The sequence below is a fragment of the Lipomyces japonicus genome (assembly GCF_038497905.1).
Source record: "Lipomyces japonicus strain CBS 7319 unplaced genomic scaffold V1514scaffold_34, whole genome shotgun sequence".
NCBI lineage: Eukaryota > Fungi > Ascomycota > Lipomycetes > Lipomycetales > Lipomycetaceae > Lipomyces > Lipomyces japonicus.
Window position 1 is genome coordinate 40,363 of NW_027117846.1, and position 18,696 is coordinate 59,058.

The following is an 18,696-nucleotide window of genomic DNA, read 5'->3' on the forward strand; positions in this document are numbered from 1 at the left end:
AAGCAAATGACTCAACCCCTGACCTCAATTTAGGTTTACGATTTGCCCTCGCCTATAGTATTGAATCTTTAATTTTTGGCCCACAATTTTGAGGCCACAACTCTCTGGACATTCGTTTATATATCGCAAATATTTTAAGAGTGACTTTATGTGGTTTTATTTGCAAAAAAATTATATTACTCTTCTTACGTAGTTTAGCATTGAGAAATAATGGCGAGTCTGATTCATACGCTTCGTCCTCAAAACTGTACGTGGACCAGGTTGGTTGTTCGTCAATTTGTCAGACATGGCAGCATATTTGCTCCTACAGACACCTACGCTCGTCGACATGTTGGTACACTTGATGGGCATAAAACTGAACACATGCTCAAGACACTTAACTATCCTTCCATGGACGCCTTTGTGGCTGATGTGGTTCCAGTAGACATTCTCACCCGCAGACCTTTGCGGGTTAAACCAGATAATGGCTTTACCGAGTCTGAACTGATCGCAAGGCTTAAAGAAATTGCCAGCGGTAACAAAGTTTTTCGAACTTACATAGGGTATTTATTTTTCTATGCCATACTTTATGGTTGTACTATTTTCTGATTTTTTACAGACAAGGTTACTACGGAACTATCGTACCACCGGTTATTCAACGAAACGTTTTGGAATGCCCAGAGTGGTACACCTCTTATACACCTTATCAACCTGAAATTTCACAGGGACGGTTAGAATCACTTGTGAATTATCAAACTCTTGTTACCGATTTGACAGGCATGTCGATTGCCAATGCATCCTTATTGGACGAGGGAACTGCTGCTGCTGAAGCCATGCTTATGAGTTTTAATGCTTGTCGTGGCAAGAAAAAAACGTTTTATGTGCATAAAAGTTTACACCCGCAAACAATTGCCTGTATTCAAAGCAGGGCCCAAGTACTTGGCATCAAGATCATTACAGAATTTCCACAGGACGATAAAGATCTATTTGGAGCTGTTGCTCAGTATCCTGCAACAAACGGTGCGGTTTTTGATTTTAGTAATCTAGGTGAACTTGTACATAAATTAGGCGGACTTTTATCTATTGCCACAGATTTGCTGGCACTAACAGTTTTGAAACCACCAAGCGAATTTAGAGCTGACATTGTCTTTGGAACTTCGCAGAGGTTTGGTGTTCCCATGGGTTATGGAGGCCCTCACGCTGCATTTTTTGCCGTTGCGGACTCTCAAAAGCGTAAAATTCCTGGTCGGCTTGTCGGCTTGAGTAAGGACAGGTTAGGAGATAACGCTTACCGACTGGCCCTGCAAACTCGCGAGCAACATATTAGACGAGAGAAGGCAACCAGTAACATTTGCACTGCGCAAGCTTTGCTTGCTAACATGGCAGCCATGTATGCAGTTTACCACGGTCCAGAAGGGCTGAAACAGATTGCAAACCGGGTTTACTCTCTTACCACCATTCTTGCACAGGCACTAGGGTTTTTGGGATATGAGATTGTCAATAAGAATTGGTTTGATACGTTGACAGTCAAAACTGGAAACGCGGACAAAACTTTGGCGCACGCCGTAGCTGGGTATGGCATCAATCTAAGGAAAGTGAACGAGAACGATGTGGGAGTATCGATTGATGAAACTGTGACCAAGCAAGACCTTCTTGACTTGATATCTATTTTTGCCACCACTACACAACACCCACACGCTTCATATACGCTAGATTCATTAGATAGTATTGCTTCACTGTTAAACATCACAGCAAGCTCACCTGCCGTCTTGCCATTTGGATTTAAAAGAGAGGGCAAAATTCTTGACTATGAGTCGTTTAAATCGTATCATTCAGAGACCGAGATGCTTCGTTACGTGCATCATCTTCAATCCAAGGATCTGTCACTAGCAAACAGCATGATTCCACTTGGTAGCTGCACGATGAAACTTAATGCCACAACTCAAATGGCGGCTATTTCTTGGCCTGAGTTTAGCAACATTCATCCGTTCGTACCTCGCGATCAGGCTGCTGGGTATACTGAACTAATTTCTGAACTCGAGCAAGATCTTGCCATTATTACCGGGCTTGACGCCACATCATTGCAACCGAACTCTGGTGCTCAGGGAGAATATGCCGGTCTTCGTGTTATTCGAGCCTACTTGGATGCCACCGATGGTCACGAGCGTAACATCTGCCTGATCCCGGTTTCAGCGCATGGGACAAATCCTGCGTCAGCTGCTATGGCAGGCATGAAAGTGGTTACTTTAAACTGTACTGCTCAGGGAGAACTAGATATTGAAGATCTTCAAGCAAAAACCGAAAAGCATAAGCACAAGCTGGCTGCCATGATGGTTACTTATCCTTCCACGTTTGGCGTGTTTGAGCCTAATATTCGGAAAGCTATTGAAATTGTTCACAAATTTGGTGGACAGGTTTACATGGATGGTGCCAACATGAATGCGCAAATCGGAATCAGTTCACCTGGAGATATCGGCGCCGATGTCTGTCATTTGAACTTGCACAAGACTTTTTGCATTCCCCACGGAGGAGGTGGGCCAGGTGTGGGACCGATCTGTGTTAAATCACATCTTGCTCAGTTTTTACCTGGACATTCAGTGGTAAACATGGCTGGAGACGAATTTGCCGCGATTCAACCCGTCTCGGCTGCCCCCTGGGGTTCTGCTTCGATCTTAACTATTTCATGGGCATACATCAAAATGATGGGGGGAAACGGAATTGTCAAGTCAACTGAACATGCCTTACTTAATGCAAACTACATGGCTGCTCGTTTACGTGATTACTATCCAATTTTGTATGCCAACTCTAACGGCAAATGCGCGCACGAGTTTATTGTTGACTTGCGAAGGTTGAAAGATGACGTGAACATTGAACCTATGGACGTGGCCAAGAGACTTCAGGATTACGGTTTTCATGCACCCACAATGTCATGGCCCGTGAATGGCACGCTCATGATTGAACCAACCGAGAGCGAATGCCTTGCCGAACTTGACCGGTTTTGTGATGCCATGATTTCGATTCGCAATGAGATTCTTGATATTGAGCGTGGACGCATGCCAAAGCAAAATAACCTACTTAAAAATTCTCCGCATTCTCAAAAGGATTTATTAAGATCCGTATGGGATCGTCCGTATAGTAGAGAGCAAGCTGCGTATCCGTTGCAATATTTACGTGAACGAAAGTTTTGGCCTACGGTAACCAGACTTGATGATAGTAAGTGAGCCAGTAATTTTGTGATTGTCAGATAACTAACGCCTTATTGTAAGCATATGGTGACTTGAACTTGTTTTGCACATGCGAGCCTCCTGACTTGGAATGATTTGTGGTGTGAAAAACATCTAAGTATCCATTCAACTGGCATACGTTTGTAAACTTTACATATATTGCGTGCCTTATGAGCTCAACAGTTATAATGGCGTTGGTTGGTGCGGGTTTTTACTTCTTTGTTTGTTTGTTTTTTTTGATTGCGTAATAAATTTACTAACAAGTATAACTGTGTGATAACTAATTAATAAACGTATTCTTCTTTTCTTTACGACGATGGCTCAACTGAGACATAGTGAAGGTAAGCACTAAGTGTCTTTACACCATTAATATAATTATCCACGTTGATTTTTTCGTTGATCGAATGAGCGCCGTCATCGCCACGACCCATTGGAAGTAATAACACGTTCTTTTTCAAAGCTTGCTCAAAAGTAAGCGTGACCGGGATCGAGCCACCTTCACGGGTAAGATCCGGATCAACGTGCCAAACTGCCTTGGTGGCTTTCTTGGCGGCTTCAAAATTCCAATGATGAGGATCAGACAGCCACCACAAGCCATCGTGCAAAAGCTTGACCTCGATCTTGTTTTTGGAATTAAGTTTTTTCCACACGTTGTCAATGTGCTTAAACACAAGCTCGTCTAATTCACGTGGCTGAATGTTTGGAACCGTTCGGAGAGAGAACTTGCCAATGACCTTGGCCGGAATAACAGTCTTTGCTCCAGGAGCAGAAAATGCACCTTCGATTCCGTGAAGTGAAAGAGTCGGGTATCGCCATCTGGCCTTCAATGATTCCTTCTCGGTGTCAAACAAGTTTGTCTTTGATCCTGTGGCAGAATATAAATCATCCATGCTGTACTTGATGTTGTCGTAAAGTTTTTCCTCATCGGCTAATTGGATGTCGCACACATTCATCAGTAAAAAAAAAAAAAAAAAAAATTTTTAGCCAACTTACGAGTAAGAGGAGCGACAAGGTCGTTAACTCCAGGAATAAGAATCTTCCCCTGAGGGTCAACCAATTGGGCAAGCACATGAGTCAAATCAATCAATGGCTCGGAGACCATGCCGCCAAATATTCCAGAATGCAAATCAGCAGATGGGCCTTCTACAGTAACAGAGTAATAACTGCATCCACGAAGACCATAAGTCAATACCGGATGAGTAGTGCCAAGCCAGTAATTGTCACTAATGCAAGTAGCATCAACATCTTTGAAAAACTTATTTGCCTCCTCGTGAATAAGATCATCAAGACCCTCAGATCCATACTCCTCCATTCCTTCAAAACAAAAAACCAAGTTCACAGGGAATTCAATACCGGCTTGCTGATGAGCTTCGATTGAATTGATCCAGCCAAGCACCGGACCCTTGTCGTCAGTAGATCCGCGGCCGATAAGCTTGTCATCTTTTTGAACGAGAGTGAAAGGTTCGGTGTCCCAACCATCCTCCAAAAGAGCCGGTTGAACATCGTAATGTCCGTAAACAAGAATCGTGCGCTTGTTGGGATCGTTGCCATATTTGCCAAGTACGATCGGGGGCAGATCGACATTTGTTCCTGCACCTTGAGGACCTAATTCGCGCAGCTCGACTTGAGCTCCAAGAGCCTTGAGCTCCTTTTCTAAGAAATGGGCCATCTAAATTGTTAGCGAAAACCTTGATGACATACCAAATCACTCACTTCAACGACTTTGGGCCTCAGTGTCGTATCAGCTGATACGGAAGGAATGGAAACCGCCTCCGCCAGTCCTGAATAACAATCCCGTTAATCATCAATTGGCTTTTAAAAATCAACCAAAACCAATACATACTGTCTATGAACTTTGACTGAAGCGAATCGATCCTATAGGCACGAATTAGTTAATTACGTACCGCACGATAACCATCAACAGATTTGAGCCTCTCACTTTTCGAATAAAAAAGGAAGAGAAGCATCTACTTGTGACATTGTGCGAAATATAACCTTGCCCACACTAGTAGTAGAAAATTTCTTGCAGAGATTTTTAGAGCAGGTGGACAACACTGGTGGTGGAAGTGGTTTGAATGACGTGGTAGCGAGCCAGGGCAGCGAAGCACCGGAGGACGAGGATAGGGCAGTGGAAACGGCGCGGGAGAACCTGCACGGCCACATTATAATTGTCAGCAAGCAAATTTGTATTTTGGCAAGTACATTTTATATGGATATGATGATGATATGTAAAATATCATGGTACGGCATGAAGCGTACAAATTTTAGCTCTTGAGAACCGCGATAAATTGAAAACAAAAAAAAAAAAAAAAAAAAAAACCTAGAAACAATAATGCAAAATCGATGGCACCTATTTCGACTTTTGCGAGTCATCTGACAGCAAGGATGAATCCAAACCAGCCGAATCTTTCGTTCTACGTCTTAATCGTTGATTGGTTGGTTTCTCGGTTATTACTTGCTCGGTCAGTTTTTGTTGTTCCGTTTCTTGTTCTTCCTCCTGCAACTCTTCGGCCTCTTCTTCGACATCTTCAACCAAGACGTCATGAACTAATTTGCCAGATCGAACCTCGCGGCCGTTAGTTACTCCGCAAGCCGGGCATATATATCGAACTTGTTCAGGAGTATCACCAGGTGGTGCCAGTCCATTATGAGAATAGCAGTTTGAGCATATAAGTGCGTATCTGGTTCGAATACTTGTCTCATCCTCACCGACAATCAAATCTAAAATCCTGTCGTACCATTTTGGAGAATGTGGTGTCGTAGTAAGATCATGATCGACGAATTGTCGCTGGGCCAATATTGGCTGATCAAGTTGCTGCAATTCATTTGACGGTTGATAAATATGATTGTTGTTTTCATCTTCGCCGTCATTGGCATTTGCCAAATCGAATCTGTCAATCAATGATTTTGTGCTGTAATATTTCATGCTACTTTTGAGGTCTTCAATATTGCCCTGCCGTTCTGCTTTCAATTTGTTCAAATATGCCTCTTCTCGGTCAATAAGTTTGCCGAAAATAAATGTAATCACTCTTCGTATGATCCAGATGCTGCGTGACAATTAGCACATACATATAAAAACACGCAACAATGGCCCTGTGCCCGTACATGAAAGGGGAAACCGCCGCTAAGCCGATAATTTCAGGCTGGGTCACGATTGTTCTTGAAATTGCCGCATATGCCAAAAATCCAAAATATGCCAAAATTGAATACAGACTAAACAATCCATTAGATCGTCTTGAGGAATACCGGAGTGACTGAACCCTCGCGTCCGATTTGCGGATCCGGGACGAGATGCGGTCGAGTATCTTTTCGTAAGACGACGGCGACCGTGATCTTGGCTATACATCATGTTAAAAATCCAAAACTGGATCTACTAAATGACTATTTTTTTCTTTTTACCTTAAACGGCCACATCACTAGCAGAACAAAAAATGCAACGCTTTAAAGAACACAGATCAATCGAATCATGAGCGACCTGACGGTTTGTTTCAATGACGACAACTAACGCGAAATCCGGGTAACTAACTAAACGGTGTTTAGCTAATTCTCACTATTGAAACGCTCACGTGATTTATTTTTTGTTCGTGATAGGCCTTGCCCATGCACCTACATAGCATGCCTGATGGGTTCTCTTTAAAAAAGTTTAAAAAAGATGCTTTGCCACTAGTTTTACTTAGCGACTGAGGCTCATGTAGGTCCGATTATGGCTCTCCCGTTAATAGTTACGAGCGGTGTGGCGTAAACGGTTTGTGGCACAGCTGAGTGGCATGCCCCCCGCGACGAACGGTGATCCCAGACATGATGCCAGGCATTACATCGATATGACTGAATAGAGCCAGTCATGCGGTGACCGACTTGACAGAACCGGCTGAGGATTCACCTACGTAACCTGTGACAGCAAGGATATACACGGAATGTGTGAGCACACCGGGTCAAGCCGCGCTCGTCGATATGCATGAATAAATTAAAGTATATATATAATGTATTCTTCTATCACAACAAAATGAGATTATTTTTTTTCGTATCGACCGACTTTGAAAAAATATCTTGACAGGAAAAGAACTAAAAATACTCCGGTCAGCATGCGATTGGCGGTATTTTCAACAAAGGTAAGCAAGTATATGCAAAAGGCGAAATGGTTGAATCACATTTGTTTAACCACTGCGAATTACAGAAATATGATATTCAGCATTTGCAACCCGCACTCGAAAGCTTGGGTCACGATGTAACATATTTGCAAACCCGCCTGGACGATGAAACGCTTCCTCTTGCCGAAGGCTACCCTGCGATTTGCATTTTCGTGAACGACCTGTTGAGCGCCCGTGGGGTGGAATTTCTGGCCAACGCTGGCTTAAAATACGTGCTTCTTCGTTGCGCCGGCTTCAACAACGTTGACCTGGCTACGGCCGACAAGTTTGGCGTCAAGGTGGCCCGAGTCCCTGCTTACTCGCCGCACGCTGTGGCCGAGTTCGCCATCGGGTTAATGCTCATGCTCAATCGCAACCTGCACAAGTCATACACCAGGGTCCGGTCCGGCAATTTCTCGCTCGAAGGCTTGACCGGATTCGACATGTTTGAAAAAAAAATTGGCATTATCGGCACGGGCAAGATTGGATTACTGACGGGCAAGATTTGTAAAGGGTTTGGCGCCGACGTTGTGTGCTATGATCCGTATCCAAACCCAGCAGCAGCGGCCGAACTGGGCATGCGCTACGTTGAACTAGACGAGCTTTTCTCCACCTGCGATATTATTTCGCTTCATTGCCCGTTAACCAAAGCCACTTTTCATATGATCAACGACAAGAGCATTTCGGAAATGAAAGACGGCGTCATGCTGATCAACACGTCTCGCGGCGGCCTGATTGACACGGTCGCGTTAATCAAGTACTTGAAGAAAAAAAAAATTGGCCAGGTAGGCATGGACGTGTACGAGAACGAGTCCGGGCTATATTTTGAAGACACGTCCGACGACGTGATGCAGGACGATGTTTTTTCTCGATTATTAACTTTTCATAACGTGTGCATCACTGGTCATCAAGCATTCTTAACAAAAGAGGCTTTGGAAAACATTGCCCACGAAACGGTTAAGAATCTTGAAGATTTTCAAGCCGACCGAGAATGTAAAAACATTGTTAAAGTTTAGTTTTTGGAACTATCTCATAATGATTTTTGTTTTGGTGTAAATAAATCAATCTCGTCGTAAAAGTCAATTTCCAATATAAATTCGGATACGGGAGCGAACGTACGCGCAGCATCCCCATAACGAGGCATCTTTTTTTTTTTTCTTTCTTCTTTTTGCTTACTGTTTTCTGTTTATTTTGGTCTACCAAAGCTCAATTTAATTTACATTTATAAAATCTTTTTCTTCCTTTTTTTTTTTTTTTTAAGAATCAGACGGGCGGATGACCGAGAGCATAAACGGAGACAAAGCCCCACGCAGGCCGTGAGTTGTGATTGTCGAATTGCTTCAAGCAACCAAAAGAAAAAGACTAACCATGTATTTTTTTTAGATCTCACAAGGGTATTCGATTTGCTCCTTTAAAAATTCCGTTGGGTCGCCGACTGCAAACACTTGCAGTATTGTTGTGAGTTGCAAGTGCTGTTACTGGATCGAGCCGGGAGCGATCAATGATTAAAACCGGGTCATTTTGAGTAACATTTTATAATATATATTTATAAATATAGTCATTCAATTGCACTTCCTTACTGCGTGGGATTATTTTTTTTATTAATCGCGTTTCCTCCGTTTTGGCCATTACTTATCGCCTACGTGATTTTCGCCTACTGGGTTGACAAGTCGTTCTCAAACGGGCAGATCGCCAACCGACGATCACCATTTTTCAGAAGGCTGCCACTTTTCCGATTATTTTGTGATTACTTCCCAATCAGGTTGCACCGGGAAATTGAATTAGAACCTACTTTCCCAAATCGACTGCGAGAACCAAGCGGGTACGTTGAATTATGGCTTGCCCATTTATTTGGCATGCAAGACGCGGTCGTGGTTAATGAGAGCGAGTCAGACAATGATGATGCCAGTATTAAAATGGATGACGTGACACAAAAGGAATCAAAATTAGGTCCTAGATATGTGTTTGGTTATCATCCGCATGGCATTGTCAGCTTGGGTGCATTCGGTGGTATAGGTACGGAAGGAGCCGGATGGGAAAAACTGTTTCCTGGGATTCCGGTTTCATTACTTACGCTAGAGTCTAACTTTAGCTTGCCAGTATGCTGAAAGACAAAAAGACTAATTTTATGATGTATTGAGGCTAAACTGAAATATTATCTAGTTTTATCGGGAGTATATTTTACCACTAGGCGTGGCATCGGTTAGTCGAAAGTCATGCACCGCGTTGCTGGAACACAATCAATCAATTTGCATTGTTATCGGCGGTGCTCAAGAATCTTTATTGGCTTCACCATCCAGCATGGACCTGATCATCAAGAAGCGCCTGGGGTTTGTCAAGCTGGCAATGTCGGCCCCGCCGAACGGCAGTGCCGGCACGTGCCTGGTCCCGATCCTTAGTTTTGGTGAGAACGATGCCTACGATCAAGTTCGAAGTGATCACACGTCACTGTTATACAGAATCCAGACCTTGATTAAGCGGCACGTCGGATTCACGTTGCCGCTCATGCATGCCCGAGGTATTTTCAATTATGACTTTGGACTGATGCCGTACCGGCGCCCGATCAACATCGTGGTCGGCACGGCTATCAAAGTGCCCTACGTGGCCACGCCGACCGAAGCCGAGGTTAAAAAGTATCATTTGATTTACATGAAGGAATTGCAGAGGTTATGGGACACGCATAAGGACAAGTACGTGACAGATTGGACCGGCAAAGGATTAGACAGCATTAACTTGAAATTTGTGGAATAAGCGAATTGAATGCCCGTGCCTGAGTTGTATGGTTGATCCAGTAATGATTTTTAAAAATGCGTAAAATTTTTTTTTAATTGCATTTGCTTTGTGGGTTGATAGGGAGGGGGGACATTATGATTTTTAAAATAAATTTATTATTGTTTATCGCCAATAGTAGAAAAAAATAGCTTAACCCATATACTCAAAAAGGTGCCACCATAATGAATGAGATGATTTTTTTTTGGCATAATCTGACATCAATTTCAGACCTGTCGTGATTCGGCAACAGATTTGACTGTTGCTGCTTCTGCTGTTGCTGCTGCTATTGATGATGCCAACGCGGCATCATGATTGTCCGATTCGGCCGCGCGCACGTAGTCATGAAAATGTTTATGAGATTTTTCATGCACGGCATGATCAAATGATTGTAACGAAGAAAGTGACGACGCACGATGATCGGCATGCTTAAAAAACGGATTTTTCCATAATCCCGCAATGCCGGGATGTTGACCTTCAGGGCAACATGTCTCGACCTCATCTGCAAGCACGTCGTGGTTTTCAGGCGTTGCCGGCTCTGCATCATGATCAAAATCAAATAAATAAAAAAAAAAATTATATGCGCTCAGAAAAAAAAATAAAAAAATAAAATAAATGGGATAGATACCACCGTGAAGACGGAGGACACGAACCATTGGAGGAGAAGAATAATGTAACTAGACTACAATAATAAAATGAAAACAAAAATGAGTATATTAGTACTCCTTCCCGGCACTCTATTAACAAACTGCCAGGGAAGATATGGTAATAGACCACGCAAATAATTATATCAAAGCAAATATAGTACTTCTTTTTCAATTCGACTAAATAGATCTTCAATAACACTTAAGACGAGGTAGGTATTGTAAAGTTGCAATCAAGGGACAGGAGGAAGACGGCAAAAGTATTTCATCACGACCCCACGGGGCATGATGCCAGCCGCACCAGGCACGGCTCAGATTCCGTGACAATGACGTCATGACTACACGTTTCTTGCCAACCAGTCAACGATCGTCTAAGAATCATGAGAAAAAAAAAAAACCAATTTATTGCAAATTATGGAGCCGGTTCATTTCGTAAGCATTCATTGAATCCACATCATCATTAAGTTAGTCATTATTAAGGGGCACGAACATAAGTTTGCACGTGCCCAAATCAAATCATTAGGTTGCCGAACGGTTGACTCTGTCTTAATTCGTTAACCAGATTGTCCACGTTGGATAAATATTTGCCCAGCATTTTTTGCTTCTCAACCGTGGTTCGAAAAACAAGACCGGGACGACTATTGCCATTGCTTGATGAGCTGCCGCTACCGCCGCTACTGCTGCTGCGACGAATTGCCACCTCGTCATTCTTCGCAGTCGTCGTCAATGGTGATGAAGACGACGATTCTGGTACCAGGTAAAAAAATAAAAATTCAAGAATTTTAAGCTTTACTTCTTTGTCTGTCGACTTGCGTTTGAACAACGTGCACATGCTCGCCAACCCGTCCAGGTTCTCAAACGTTCGCACGTTTGGCCACTCTTCAACCAACGCACAAACAAGCGTGTTAACCGTCGCACTTTGAATTTGTGGCGACGACGATTGAGGTTCGAGCAGGTCCAGCAGGATAGTCATGTTGACGTCACGAGCAAATACGCGCCTGGATGGTGCATGAATCAGAAGAACGCCCTGAAGAAGGTCAAGTGATGAAAGGAGGAGTAAAGTGGTCAAGTCATCTGTGTAATTGCCCATCATTAGTTAGCCAGGCCAGCTTAAGAAAAAAAAAAACTCCAAGGGTTCGTACTTGACTCTTGACCGAGAAGCTTTTCCATGCAGGAAATAAGACGCAACGCAACTGTGAAAAAAAAAAAATCAGTAAACAACAAAACAACAACTTCTATACTCGTTAAAAGCCTTGCTTGCATGTCAGATGCATACTATTCCATTCAAATCCGTCCTGAAGCCTCAGGAATTCACGATAGGCTGGATCATCAGCAACTCGGGTATCAACAACAGATGGCTTGTCCTTATTGTTTGACCGTTTGGAAGCGCCTGCCGCATCATACGGACGACATAAATGAGCAAGAAGACCTTCAATATGTCGAAGTCCGCGACGCACAGACGTGGGATCATACGACAAGAGCTGGTCAAATGCAGACGAAAGTAAACTTTCCATGACACACTCCTCACCACCTTGAAAAAAAAAGAGTAAAAGGCACTCGGAATGTCGGTAAGATTTGTAATATCAGAAATGATTTATTTTTTTTTTCAAACTGAAGAATCGGTAAATTGTTGATTTATTCAAGCTATTGAGAAAAAAACAATTGCTAATTGAATAAAAATAGTTTACCGGTGGCTATATTTAGGTAGGCCCGACGCAATAAAAAGCCCGGATCACACACCCAGTAAAACCCAACGAACAACAACACCCAAAAAAAGAAAAGAAAACAAAATAAGGCTTAAAAAGAAATTATATTTACATTCAAAGCCCTGCATTGCTGATCAACAAAAGGTTTCAGGGCATTGATTAAAACAAAAAAAGTACCATTTTTTTTTTACATGTAATTTGTTACGTAGTCACTTGTCACAATCTAGGGGTTAAGCGACGTTGTCACGACAACAGTGTTGTAAACATTTTTACATTACGTCGTTATTCATGGCAAACGCACAGTTTTATTTTTATATATCATATATGTATATCTCATATCATAAAAATAATTATGTATGTATGTAATGGCGAACGTTTTTATTTTTTTTTCCTGATATCTTCGTGATACGGCATCGAATCGCGGAATGATTTAAATCCGGCAATGTGTAAACAACGGGCTTTGTTTATCTGGCCGCATAAACAACAAAACCGCCAAAAAAAAAAAAAAGGTAAAATCACCAAAACTCCTTGTTTTTTGTTTATGATTTTTGTTTTTTAATTTCCCCTTTTTTTGGTGTGCTTTGAGAATATTTACGTTACTACTTGTTTTCTATATTTTTTTTTTTATATATTTGTTCGGTTACAGAGAGCATGGAGTCCACGGTAGCAGCGGAACCGCCCAAACGGACTTCATTCTTGAGCAAGATAAGGTCTCGAAGTGGGTCGACCGCACGCCAAAACGATCAATTACGACCGCAATCAGCTGCATCACAACCGCCAACACAGTCACAAGTACCACAACCACCACCACCATCATTATCATCATCACATCAGCGATCACACTACTATGCTGCAGCACCAACCCCATCCGCAACCGCAGAGTCAACTTTTCAATCTCCTCATGGGTTTAGTCGAAGTGAATCTTCATCATCATTGTTTTCATTATTTCGTCGATCGAGAAGAGGTTCGAGCGCATCAAACCGGAGCACGCTCACGACCACGTCAGAATTGCAACCACAAGCAACTGACCGGGTCGGATTTTATAAGCATCAGGGGTCAAGCGTGGTGTCATTATTTGTACCAAAGCAACGAAGTCATCATGCCCAGGCTGTGTCACAGACTTTGGCCGGTGACATGAATAATGCCGAGAGTACCAGCGGCGGTGGACTCGAGCGCAGGCGCAGGCTTGCCAGTGGTTTGGTTAAACGTCATGTGTCTGAGGTCAGTACTGGCAACAGCAGAGCGTCAGGCAAGGATTCAGACTCGAGTTCTATCCAGACAACCAGGTCCCATAGAGAAAAATTAAAAACCATGTCAAGCAAGTTTGTGTCAACGAAACCTCGGCAGCAACAGCAACAACAACAACAGCAACAACAACAAAAATATCGACATGATTATCAGTTATATCAGAAACGCAAGGACGAGTCATACAATGATCTTGCATCCTCCATCAAGCTATCCAGAGCGCTAGGTTCAACAACGCAGAGAAGAAACGTGAGCTCGAGCAGTGCTTCCACTGTTGATTCACTAGATGAAACTTCAAGTATCGACACATCACCGTCTTCGATAGGATCGTACCGAAAAGCTTCTCAAACCCCCAACATTGTCGGCAACGTGTGCTGGTACAGTGACCATGACGGCCCAGCAACGACATTGGTCGAAAGCAGTCATGGAAATCATGTGAACGATTCAGATGTTGATCCAGATCACGATAATGATGATATGCCGTATCTTGATAATTTCTACAAAGCGAGACCTAGAAATCTTCCTAGCGCAAGAAGTGACCGGTTTTATGACAATGACGCGAACATGTCACGAACTAGTTTTGCCGATTGGGCAGGTCAGATTGAAGAAGAAGAAGAAGAAGAAGATGATGAGAATACGGTAAGGATATTAAGAATATAGCATATGAAATATACCACAAATATGCTCACATATATATATATATATTTGTGTTTTGCTGGGGAGGAACGGAAACGGGGAAAATTGGATGGCGAGTGAACGGGTTGCTTTTTTTTTTTAATATTGTATAAAGAATAACAATTCATTATTGGAAAATTAAAAGAAAAAAATAAGACAAATATTATACAATAATGACCGATGACCGACTCCACCAAAAAAAAAAAAGATTTTTTTTTGGAAAAAAAAAAAAAAAAAAAGCAAAATAAAATAAAATAAAATGTAACAACTAATGCAGATCAGTTTCAGGTTGCCTTTCGCAAGTTCTGCACCATCGCCGCCTTCTCCATTCACCTTTCCTGCCATCATCATGATCACAATCATATACCCATTTAGAATCATGTTCAATATTCACATCCACGACACTTCGTTGTTGAACCCATCCTAACGGTTGTAAATCAAGTTTCCAAACTGAATCATGACCAAATTTCCAACCAGGTGGTGGGTTAACTTCATCAAGAAATCTGACACCTTGTGGTCGTTGCTTGCCAACATGAGCAGGCGAGTTTGGTTCATAAGGTGATGAACTAAACAACCATGTTTCCCATTCAGCCACGTCCGTGCCCCTTCGTTGCAATTCGAAAATTTCAACATGCCTGACCTCAGGTGGCGCGTCAAGCACAATGTCCTTCTCAACCCAAAGTTCAAACAATGATGATAATTTTTTCTCTTGAGGTGACATGTATAATTCATGAGACGATTTAATGACCTGCCTGGCATTGGGGTGCCCGACGCTAATCACGATCCAACCCAGTGCCAAAAAAACATGCCGCCAAGGTAAATACGGTGCGGCCAAAAAAGTGATCACGCCGGCAAGTACGAGGGCCAGGTACACTGCAGATGAGTATTGCTCGTCCTTGAAACTGGTGGGCCGGGCCAGCTTGTGCACGATCTTGTCGTACGCGCGAGTGAAATCGTCCATCGCGTTTTGAATGTCACGCATGTTCATGAGAAAATCACGAGACAGTTCCGGCACGGGCCGAAACTCGGCCGCGTCGGCCAGTGGTGGGCCCTCGGAAGGCACGGGGAAAGATGGCAGTGGTGACGGCGGCGGCGGATGGCGCTTCACAAACGCAGGAACCATGAACCCGATCACAATAACTGCGATGGGCAAAACCGCCAGCAAAAATGGATACAGGCAACAAAATGAGTAGACAGCAAGGGTCGAGAACGTGTGGCTGGAATTGCGCCAGGTAATCACACGAAGAACCCGGTACTGCAACTTGAACACGACGCCAATTCTGAATTTTCATGAAAATGCGTTAACAAGTGTAAAAACCAAATGAGTTGAGTATTTTAAAAAAAAAAATCAATACCTCGAGTTTAGCCTGGAGAAATTGCGCGCCATAACCGAGACCGAAAAAGCAGGCCTGTTTTTCTGATCTTGCAACCGCTCGACAACATCGGACGAAGGGTCTCCAGCCGGCGTCGTGTCCGCCACCGGCAACGTGGCAGCAAATAATCGTTCGAGTAACTTGTCCGTCAAATGATCTTTCCTTGACCGTTGATCGGCCGGGCCCGACGCTTGTTCCTGGTCATGGTCGTGATCACGGTCCTGAACCTGGTCTGCAGTAGTACTATCAGACCCATACAAGATGTCCTTGAGCGCCGCCAGCTCGCGCAACGTGCGAGGAGCGTAGTTCATTATTGCGTCTTTGGCGGAGAGTGAGCTCAGAGAGTTGATTGGAGCCGAGTCAAGACGAGAGAAGCCCAAGCTGGCCTTGTTCTGTTGGTACCGTGGTCATGGACAAAAACGAACCGAGGATGCCGTAAGCGGGCACTTCTTACTTTGGTGGGGAAGGGTAAATGCGGCCCCAGCCCCAGCCGAATACGAACACGAGGAAATTGGGACGGCAACCCCGGCAAGCCCGCAAGCGGATCCAACAATGCACGACACGGATAACTTCTCATCGGCCATGACCCGTGCTTGCACAATATATGCCAACATGTTAGTTGGGTCTTGTCCCTACTTACCTCTGCCGTGCTCGTGAATTCAGCTGATTTGGTCAATGCTCAGCCGCACTTTCCGCGGCGGTCATGGATTTAAGGTTTAAATTTCGTTCCTCGGGAAGTCAACAATTGAATCATTCGAATCAATCATAACGCTTGTAAATAGAATAATATTTGACACAACATGACTAGAGAACACATGGATTGTTCTTCAAATAAAAATGGCAATTGTAGTTTTTCTGGTCACTTGTTGCTGCCACCGGTTTGGTGCAGATTGCAGGCTTAAATCTGGCTTCCACCATGCCAGCGTGAATGGGCCAAATAAGTGCAAACAAAAGCCATTGCTATTTACCACCAAGAAAAAAATACAGTCACGCAGCTAGTCATGCCATAGTTATAACTAAACATAGCTACGTATATGTAATAGACACGGTTCCGTACGTCATGGCAACCCTCCGTGACTCACGGCTGCGATCGCCACGCGGTGTCATCCGCTTGCTCTCGTGCTGGGCGTTGGAGTCGCCCCGCGGTCGCCTGGTTCGCCTGGTTCGCCATCATGATCCGCAGTAAAACTAAACAAGAAGAAGGCCCACATCCAATGTCGACAACGGCATCTACTTCTCCTCACTACTCGCCACTACTTGCCTCCGCTTCAGCTACTGCTGTGGCAGTGACCGCGACCGCAACAGCAGCAGCGGCGGCAGCGGCGGCTACCGCAGTAGCAGCCAGTGCTGCTGCTTCTTCTTCTTTTTCTTCTTCGGCTGCATCTCCACCCGGTCCGCAGCAGACTTTGTTGACAGCAGTAGTCAGTCGGGACGCGCCATCGCCATTGCTTTTGTCGTCTTCACCTTCCGGATCGCCGTCTCTGCAGCAGCCTCAGCCTCAGCCTCAACAACCTCAGCCTCAACAACCTCAACAACCTCAACAACCTCAACAACCTCAACAACCTCAACAACCTCAACAGCGCCTCAAGCATTCCCGGGCGGGCTTGAAAATGACAATGCCATCACCACCAAGGTTCACTCGCGCCATGATGCAGAATGCAGATCAAAACGACACGCCGTACCTTGCACCGATGGGCTCGCCTGCTGGGCCGGTTACGCCGATGCTGCTTGCCGATGACGAATTTCAATTCAACCTGTCTTCATCTTCTTCGTTCTCATCTTTGCCGTCTTCGTCATCTTCATCAAATTTATCGTCTTCGTCATCATCCACGTTATTGTTTTCCACGGTCACTGCTAGCGACCCGGTCAAGGCCACGTCGTCGTCGTTGTCATCACGTTCGCCAAACTTGCAACCACAGATCGGTTCATCGGCAGCGTGGAGAATCAAATACCACAAGCCATCTGCCAGTTCGGCTGCTCGTGCTGCCACTTATTCGAGTGCATCCACAGTTACTGGCAGCGTCTCTTCGATTGACATCTTGGTGTCATCCGGTTTCAACGACCGAAGGGTCAGAACTGGCCAGCCCAGTTATTATGCTCCCATATCACCTTCACCATTATCACCATTATCACCCGCATCATCAATCGATAGCGTTTCTGACGCCGGAATGGATGAGATCAATCTTTGATTGGACGAAAAAAAAATAAAGCTTTTTGCTTAATTGTGCACGGTAGAATGATTGTTATCCAATATTATCGACGCTACAGGTCTGGGATTGTTTTATGTCGGTGTTACGTTTTTTTTTTAGTGGGTGTGGGGTTATATTTTCAACAAGGCTATCATTGGTAAATGCATATACGTTACCGTTTTAATAAAAGCATCGAAGTTTTTTTCTGAATAGAGATCATAAGGCAAGCATATTTTTTTATGTCATGCATTATAAACATTTTTTAATCGGTAGGTCAATAAAAAAAAAACTCAGCATACTGATCACAACTATCCAAGCGAAACAATTGTTAAACTTGTTTTTGAATATTTTATAAAAGTATATCCATAATTGTTTTTTTTTTTTATTACGTCACTATCTGGTGGGACTGTGATGACAATCCCAAGCCCATCTTAGAGACAGTCCAGTCATTTCGTTGTTGGCCATATCGGCCATTTCCTCGTTGAATTGTCGCTACTACCAATTTCAATAAAGTTCATTCATTTAGCATTACATCATATCCCAAAATGCAGACAGTCAACTTTTTCCATCATTCGTTATTCGAACTTTAGGCTTATTGTATAGCGTGACGTGGTTGTCGGTCGGGATCGGGGCATCATCTCGGCCACTATATGGCCTATCGGCTCCAGATTTGGCCGCGCTAAGAGAATATTTGGATACGTTTTTAGCTAGAGGGTGGATCCAGCAATCGACTTCCCCGGCAGGTGCACCGATACTGTTCGTGAA

At 43.8% G+C, this 18,696-nt stretch overlaps 9 protein-coding genes across 9 annotated transcripts; 5 read left to right on the forward strand and 4 right to left on the reverse strand.

Moving 5' to 3' along the window:
- The first annotated feature begins 40 nt into the window (after window positions 1-40).
- V1514DRAFT_309716 (glycine cleavage system P-protein-domain-containing protein) lies at window positions 41-3,497 on the forward strand. The gene is made up of 3 exons (XM_066925752.1): window positions 41-542; window positions 599-3,192; window positions 3,246-3,497. The coding sequence occupies exons 1-3, from the start codon at window positions 211-213 to the stop codon at window positions 3,296-3,298; spliced, it is 2,979 nt and encodes a 992-aa protein (XP_066782088.1). The 5' UTR covers window positions 41-210; the 3' UTR covers window positions 3,299-3,497.
- On the reverse strand, window positions 3,425-5,287 carry V1514DRAFT_334501 (uncharacterized protein). The gene is made up of 3 exons (XM_066928239.1): window positions 4,917-5,287; window positions 4,197-4,872; window positions 3,425-4,131 (listed from the first exon to the last, which is right to left on the reverse strand). Exons 2-3 carry the CDS (start codon window positions 4,870-4,872, stop codon window positions 3,512-3,514), a joined length of 1,296 nt encoding a protein of 431 aa, XP_066782089.1. The 5' UTR covers window positions 4,917-5,287; the 3' UTR covers window positions 3,425-3,511.
- A 204-nt stretch (window positions 5,288-5,491) lies between these two features.
- V1514DRAFT_334503 (uncharacterized protein) lies at window positions 5,492-7,093 on the reverse strand. The gene is made up of 3 exons (XM_066928240.1): window positions 6,603-7,093; window positions 6,309-6,541; window positions 5,492-6,250 (listed from the first exon to the last, which is right to left on the reverse strand). The coding sequence occupies exons 1-3, from the start codon at window positions 6,615-6,617 to the stop codon at window positions 5,554-5,556; spliced, it is 945 nt and encodes a 314-aa protein (XP_066782090.1). The 5' UTR covers window positions 6,618-7,093; the 3' UTR covers window positions 5,492-5,553.
- A 192-nt stretch (window positions 7,094-7,285) lies between these two features.
- V1514DRAFT_348376 (uncharacterized protein) lies at window positions 7,286-8,346 on the forward strand (the record flags this gene model as incomplete). The annotated part of the gene is made up of 2 exons (XM_066929323.1): window positions 7,286-7,312; window positions 7,378-8,346. 2 exons carry the CDS (start codon window positions 7,286-7,288, stop codon window positions 8,344-8,346), a joined length of 996 nt encoding a protein of 331 aa, XP_066782091.1.
- Window positions 8,347-8,464: 118 nt separating this feature from the next.
- V1514DRAFT_334508 (diacylglycerol acyltransferase-domain-containing protein) lies at window positions 8,465-10,258 on the forward strand. The gene is made up of 4 exons (XM_066928241.1): window positions 8,465-8,646; window positions 8,714-8,788; window positions 8,889-9,429; window positions 9,494-10,258. The coding sequence occupies exons 1-4, from the start codon at window positions 8,606-8,608 to the stop codon at window positions 10,079-10,081; spliced, it is 1,245 nt and encodes a 414-aa protein (XP_066782092.1). The 5' UTR covers window positions 8,465-8,605; the 3' UTR covers window positions 10,082-10,258.
- Window positions 10,259-11,254: 996 nt separating this feature from the next.
- On the reverse strand, window positions 11,255-12,257 carry V1514DRAFT_348378 (cell division protein Cdc14; the record flags this gene model as incomplete). Its single annotated transcript, XM_066929324.1, has 3 exons — window positions 11,255-11,817; window positions 11,886-11,936; window positions 12,020-12,257. The coding sequence occupies 3 exons, from the start codon at window positions 12,255-12,257 to the stop codon at window positions 11,255-11,257; spliced, it is 852 nt and encodes a 283-aa protein (XP_066782093.1).
- A 635-nt stretch (window positions 12,258-12,892) lies between these two features.
- V1514DRAFT_334514 (uncharacterized protein) lies at window positions 12,893-14,509 on the forward strand. Its single transcript, XM_066928242.1, has one exon. The coding sequence runs from the start codon at window positions 13,101-13,103 to the stop codon at window positions 14,352-14,354; it is 1,254 nt and encodes a 417-aa protein (XP_066782094.1). The 5' UTR covers window positions 12,893-13,100; the 3' UTR covers window positions 14,355-14,509.
- Window positions 14,462-16,141, reverse strand: V1514DRAFT_334515 (integral peroxisomal membrane peroxin-domain-containing protein). Its single transcript, XM_066928243.1, has 2 exons — window positions 15,725-16,141; window positions 14,462-15,649 (listed from the first exon to the last, which is right to left on the reverse strand). Exons 1-2 carry the CDS (start codon window positions 16,051-16,053, stop codon window positions 14,638-14,640), a joined length of 1,341 nt encoding a protein of 446 aa, XP_066782095.1. The 5' UTR covers window positions 16,054-16,141; the 3' UTR covers window positions 14,462-14,637.
- A 773-nt stretch (window positions 16,142-16,914) lies between these two features.
- On the forward strand, window positions 16,915-17,931 carry V1514DRAFT_343963 (uncharacterized protein; the record flags this gene model as incomplete). The annotated part of the gene is made up of 1 exon (XM_066929165.1): window positions 16,915-17,931. The coding sequence occupies one exon, from the start codon at window positions 16,915-16,917 to the stop codon at window positions 17,929-17,931; it is 1,017 nt and encodes a 338-aa protein (XP_066782096.1).
- Window positions 17,932-18,696: the final 765 nt, after the last annotated feature.